General features: G+C 41.5%; 1 protein-coding gene across 2 annotated transcripts; it reads right to left on the bottom strand.

Annotated features, from left to right (window-relative positions):
- Positions 1-224: 224 nt before the first annotated feature.
- On the bottom strand, positions 225-6,204 carry gtf2a2 (general transcription factor IIA, 2). 2 transcript variants are annotated; one of them, XM_080532399.1, is made up of 4 exons: positions 6,018-6,204; positions 3,826-3,930; positions 1,082-1,208; positions 225-655 (listed from the first exon to the last, which is right to left on the bottom strand). In XM_080532399.1, exons 1-4 carry the CDS (start codon positions 6,087-6,089, stop codon positions 630-632), a joined length of 330 nt encoding a protein of 109 aa, XP_080388525.1. In that variant the 5' UTR covers positions 6,090-6,204; the 3' UTR covers positions 225-629. The 2 variants fall into 2 exon arrangements, with proteins under 2 accessions (XP_080388525.1, XP_080388526.1); XM_080532400.1 differs by having other exon boundaries at positions 225-649.
- Between the last annotated feature and the right edge of the window lie 727 nt (positions 6,205-6,931).

Raw genomic sequence — 6,931 nt, 5'->3', positions numbered from 1 at the left:
CTTGTTTTGTGTGTTTGTCTCTCTGGATCTGTACTGTTTGTCCCATTCCCTTGTAAAGCGACCTTGGGTTTGTGAAAGGTTATTATTATTATTATTATCATATAAAGTTATTATTATTATTCATAGGGTTCATAGGCCAAATAACATGAGGGAACATACATGCGAGTTCCCCAAGAAACACAATATAGTCTTAATATTTTAAATAAAAGTTTATTAAAAGGTTATCAAGCTAATCAACAGTAACTAACTGAAAAGGCAGTTCTAGGAAACTCATGTTTAAAAAAGGTCATCATGCAATATCCAAGGCATTGATTGGTCCGTTCGCTCTCCAATCCAATCGCCAATCATCGCTCAAGGTCTTGATATATATATATGTACACATGGATTTGATCTTAATGTTCTTTACAGAAATTACTGTAATAAATTATATATATATATATACAGTCCTGTCAGTGACCATAGAATTATAAATCATAGAATAGGGTATATCTCCTCACACCCCACAAACATGGCCAGCGGTCACACACCAAGGACAGCTGATTTGAACAGGAAGTCTCTGTTCTGAGGTTGTCGTCCTCCTGTTCATCAGTAAACTCTTCAGCCACTGCCCTCCGCCTCCTCCTCTCCAATCACTCTGCAGCATTGGAGCCTGTGTCTTCGAAGAGAGAAGCCAGTCAGTGTGTTTTTGGTACATTGTGGTGCAACGCCAAGCACAGAAATAATCACACTTTTGATGGTGAATCGTTGACAACATATCGTGAGCTTAGAATGATAAGGTTCTATCTCCGTTTAGGGCAGTTCAGAGATATTGAGCGTCAAAGTTTTTACATTCCATTATGTTTTGTGAGATGGAACCTTTGTATTTTATTAATTACTAACTAAAACATTTCAACATTTTAAAAATAACACCACACAGGCATTAATAAACACCTAATGGATAAGGTTATGTAAAAAACAAAATTTTGACCAAAAATGGAGATAGAACCTTATAATTCTAACGTCACGATATCTATAATTTCAAAGCAAATCGAACAATTCAATATCAATGCATTTAAAAAACAACAAGAACAAAGAAACGCACTTTTTCCATCGCAGGCCACAATCTTGACTTTGTCCACCTTCACCAGGTCGGTGACCTCCCGGAACTCCACGTCGTTCAGGACGAACGTCCACACGTTATCACAGAATCTGTAGGTGTTGAGTGACCCCTAGTGGTGAGACAGAGAACCACACGTTATCACAGAATCTGTAGGTGTTGAGTGACCCCTAGTGGTGAGACAGAGAACCGTCCTGTTACAGTGACTACATCAAAAGGTGCAATTGAACAATAAGAATTATTACAAAGACATCACAATCATGGAACATATACTGTTGCCCTATGTTGACGGGTTAGGGCAGGGGTTCCCAAACCAGACTGTCTCACGGCCGCAAATAGAGATAAATAATTTCCTGCGACCCCAAAAACTTGATTGGTAATGCCAACACGTAACAACGTCGTTCAAGTGTATTCTAGTCGTATAAGACGCGCTGATCTGATCCCCAACACAAAGCAGTATGAGCTACAGCTGCAATACACAGACACCGTCTGTCTTCACACAAAATACTAATCTTTGTGTCTTATTCATCAAATCATAGAGGTTAGTTTGATTTTCTCAGGGAAACCCCAACTAGAAATCAGGGGGAAAGTAGTGCTAAGTCACTGTAGTCCAAACATGTATGTACCAATCCCTGATGTCCCTTTTAACGACTCAAACAACTATTATATAACTGTAACTGCTGTTGTGATTGTATCTTGAGATGGATTATTTGGCTCGAAGCGCAAGAATCATAGCTTTGAGAGGATGTAACGCATGACTACCTACATAACCATAGGAACATAGGAAGCATGTACATGACTACCTACGTAACCATAGGAACATAGGAAGCATGTACAGGGGGTACAGGGGGTTAGCATATGGCGCTAGGGCCCGCCTGCAGGCCGCTGGATGGATAATTAAGAGTTATGGAACGTCGTATATGGTGGATATCGGCACAGCTAGCGGGGTGGTTAGGCACGACGCAAAGCGGAGTACCGTTAGACCCCCTAGCTGTGCCGTTATCCACGATATACCACGGCTTCTCGTTCCATAACGTTTTTAGACAACGGTTACCACATTTATCTATCAATATTTCACAGAAGAAAGACAAGACAAACTTTTAATTAATGTATTTTAACGGAACTATGTTTTATTGTAAGTGTATTCATCCGCTGAACAGTTGTTTATCTGTTGCTAAGCAACGGTAAGAATGTAACTTCGATTAGATAACGGTAATATTATACAAACGCAGAGTAATATGAAAAGTTGTGTCAACGTTCCATTTAGCCGTGCGTACGTCGTGGATATCGGCACGGCTGGAACGCAAACTGACCAATAGAGACAATGGACCAAACTGACCAATAGAGACAATGGACCGGATCTATCCGTTGTATAAGTAAGTAAGTAAGTAAAACTTTATTTATATACCGCCTTTCGTACATGAATGGAACTCAAAGCGCTTTACAATTAGGGATGCTCCGATCTGGATTTTTGGGGCCGATACCGATCACCGATTTTTTTCCTCAAGATCAACCGATACCGATACCGATACCGATTTTTTAAAAAATACATAACTGTAGGCCTACTGACTGGATAGCCTACATATTTTTTGCTTTTTAGACAAAAGTTTTGATCCATTAGGCACCAAGCAAACGCAGACCCATTTTTATGGCATAGTAAAGGTCTGGCCTATCACCCAGTTAGGGCCTGAAGCCCAAGTCAGTCGATATGGCTGTATAAAAGACATCATAAACGTGGCCTTCATGGTTTACATACTGTTACGTCCTCCTATGTTTTCTGTTCAGTTATCTGTCTTCCCCAGGAAAAAAAAAGAAGAAAAAAAAAAAAGAAAAAAAAAAGATCGGTTTTTGCGATCGGCCATTTTTGCCGATCACCGATCGAGTCATTTGGAGTGAAATCGGCCGATTTAAATCGGTGGCCGATAAATCGGAGCATCCCTATTTACAATAGAAGATTACAAAAGAGGGGGAGATGGGACACGAGACAACAGTAGGGGAGGGGTGGGGGAAGGGAGCAGAGGGAGGGAGGGGTTACATCTTTGCTTACACTAAACAAGCATACCATGTCAATAACACTAATAATAGCACCACATTACTGCTGCCTTGTATAACCAACGTTGATTCATAAATTCAGTTTGTATCCAAATGGTGTGTCTAATCACCCTCTGTAGACATGTGCTATCTAATCGGCGCACTGTGCCACGGCGAAGCTAGCTGTGTCAAGAGGCTGTGGCACATTGTCTGTCTCCAAGTTTGGTATAGTTCACCGGCTGTTAGGTCCTCAGGTGTAAAAAAGTAGAATCCAAAAACAACAGGACAAAATAGCAATCCAATGTCACTCGTTGATCGGTGAGAATTACAGCGTACAGAACGCAGCTAGAACGTTAAGTTTGTTGACCGTTGTAAACACTTGCGACACAGTCACGGTCTTCAACCACACAGACAGTGCTGCTGGACAAACACTCTTAAGGCGTTTATTATATAGGCTATAGCAATTTATGGCGTTTTTTATGGCGGTATTGACAAAAAACGTGTTTTGGAACCGAGGTTTACGGTTTAACCGTAAAACCACCCAAGCCTACTGTGAACCTACATTATAAACTTTCATTTGTAGGCTAGGGTTGTAGCCAGCAACCTCATGATGGGTATAGGGTGGGCAAATTCAACCTACCGATGGAGCTGAGCTGGCCTTACATGTAGCCTAGAAATGATTCTCTGGTGGCACTCACCCGGAAGTTGACTCTGTTGCGGACCCGGTTGGCCAGGGCTGTGTTGATGGCTTTGTCAAACTGGAGCAGTACTTGAAGAGCTAGCTGCGGAGTGATCTGTTGGGTCTGGAAACATAAACATGAGAACAACAGACGTGTCATTTAACAAGGTAGAGTGTTATTGGGGCGGCTGTGTCTCAGGAGGTAGAGGAGCCGCTGTCTAATGATCGCAAGATTGGCAGATTGCCGGTTCGAGCCCCTGCTGGCCACATGTCGATGTGTCCTTGGGCAAGACACTGAACCCCAAATTGCTCCCAGTGAGCGGGCCGGCCGGCGTCTTGCATGGTAGCTTGCCGCCATTGGTGTGTGAATGTGTGTGTGAATGGGTGAATGAGAGGCTGTTGTAAAGCGCTTTGGATAAAGGCGCTATATAAGTGCAGTCCAATTATAAGTGCAGTCCAGTCAATTTTGGCAGGCCAATTTGATACTACCAGCATCGAGAGAGAACAACTTTAAGTCATTTAAGATCTATTTTCGTCAGCTAAAAGGTTGGCCCTCAATTAACCTGGCGTGCCAGACCACTTAACATAGCACTTCAGAAAGCTAGCTAGTACCTTGTGCACAGAGAAGGGCTACCTACCCACTCAGTGGATGAGCTATCTGCAACAAACCTATTAAATTGATCACGGTGCCAACTAGCCTATCAGAAACAGGGCTGCAGACAACTAAATGACGTTACTTGACAATAACAATAATCACCTTTAATCAGGTCACTCAGAACATTCTAGTTGTAGGTGGTCGTATCATATGAGCCCGCTCTCTAACATCTCTGTACGCTGGCTAGCTCAGGTGGGACTGGGGTTAGACTCACTGCTGTCCAGACATGCCAAGCAAACGCCATTTGAAACAGTGCTCAAATAGAATAGAATAGAATAGAAAGAATAGGATAGACTTTAGAATAGAATAGAATAGAATAGAATAGAACAGGATAGAATAGAATAGATAGAATAGGATAGAATAGAATAGATAGAATAGGAAAGACTTTAGAATAGAATAGAGTAGAGTAGAACATAATAGAATAGACTAGATAGAATAGATAGAATAGAATAGAATAGATAGAATAGAACAGAATAGAATAGAACAGAATAGATAGAATAGATAGAATAGAATAGAATAGATAGAATAGAATAGAATAGAATAGAATAGAATAGTATAGATAGAATAGAATAGAACAGATATAACACATCACACATATGACACACTAGACCAGGGGTGCTCATTACGTCGATCGCGATCGACCGGTCGATCGCGAAGGTAGTGTTGGTAGATCACACGGCATTGAAACAAAAAAGAAAAAAAAAACGTTAAAAAAAAAACGTTTTTTTTTCTTTTTTTTCTGTGTGGTCCAGACGGGAGAGGGCATCACTCAGCCCCGCGCCGCCTCACAACACACACACACACACACACACACACACACACACACACACACACACACACACACACACACACACACACACACACAGACACAGACAAGCACACACACACACACACACACACACACACACACACACACACACACACACACACACACACACAGACAGACAGACACAAGCACACACACATGCACACACAGACAGACAGACAGACACACACACACACACACACTCCGCCGCCCGGAGACGTCGATGGCACCTGGCTTGGCACTGGCCAGTCTGGTGTAAACCACTCAGAGCTCCTGAGTTAATGTTAATGTTAATGGACTACCAGTGTGAATATTTGTTATATAGTTTAATAAATCTCTCCTTTGATTTTGAAACAGTGTAGCGTGGCCTTAATTTGTTATTATTACAGTACATTTTTGTGTTCGCAGCAATGGCAATATGTTTTATTTGGTTGGTAGATCTTGTTGAGCTGGTAATTTGAAAAGTAGCTCACAAGCCTAAAAAGTGTGAGCACCCCTGCACTAGACACACCACAGTAACGCCTCGTACGGAAGCCTCACAGACAGACAGGCGTTACTGTCGACGTTGTCGTTTGTAACATAGCAACCAGACTGTAACCTTGTAACACAGCAACCAAACTCTAACCTTGTAACATAGCAACCAGACTGTAACCTGACACCAGCAGAGGTTTATTAGCATAGCATAAAGCTAGCTAGCTAAGCTAACGAACACAGGGCGGAAAGTCCCCGCAGAGCCAGGCTAGTTAGCTACCTGGATCAGCTCGTCCAGACTCTCCTGCAGACTGTTCCCCAGCGTGGTGTTTCTGTAGAGCTGGTACGCCATGGTGGAAACAAAGATATGAACAAAGACACGAAGGTAAAAACTGTGTTTGTCTGAATGTAACCTGACTTCTCTGCTGCCTTCCGTTCAGACTGACTACAGAGCGGCTTAGTGTTTCTCTCTCTGACGACAGAACTACGGAACACCGGGAGGGACAAACCGCACGGAGGTAAAACGACACCAAATACTAGCGGCACGGCAACCCCGATGGAGGAGCAAAACCTGCCATAATTAATGACACCTTAATTAATACATAGGCATTTGTACTTGTAAATAGACACATTGATATACATATATATATATATGGAACATAGGAATATATATACATATAGGAAATACGAAAATGTGTAAGGAAATAAATAAATAAATAGAACACTGTACGTGGAACGAGCTACTCCATCTCTTCATGCGACATCTTGACTCCCTCCTAAAGACCTCTTCATCCCCACCACCCCCCTGTACAGTTTCTCTACTGTAAATAATAATAATAACAACAACAACAACAACAACAACAACAATAATAATAATAATAATAATAACAACAACAACAACCATAATAATAATAATAATAATAATAACAATAGTTTTAAAAGTAATTATTCCTTCTTTGTGGCTGCCAATGGTCCCTGATGATCCTAGCATATATTTGTTTTTCTTATGATGACGGATGTATAGATGATACAGATGTATAATATATGCCATTTAGCTGACGCTTTTATCCAAAAGCGACTTACATTGCAGTGAGTGAATACATTTTCAGTATGTATGGTCCCAACGGGAACCTGTATCTTTGGATACAGACGTCTGCTAAAAGTCTAACATGTAAATGTAAATACATACAGTGG

The sequence above is a fragment of the Nansenia antarctica genome, assembly GCF_963989245.1.
Source record: "Nansenia antarctica genome assembly, chromosome: 5".
Taxonomy (NCBI): Eukaryota; Metazoa; Chordata; class Actinopteri; order Argentiniformes; family Microstomatidae; genus Nansenia; species Nansenia antarctica.
The sequence above is the reverse complement of the archived record's forward strand: the minus strand, read 5'-3'. Positions and strand labels throughout refer to the sequence as shown.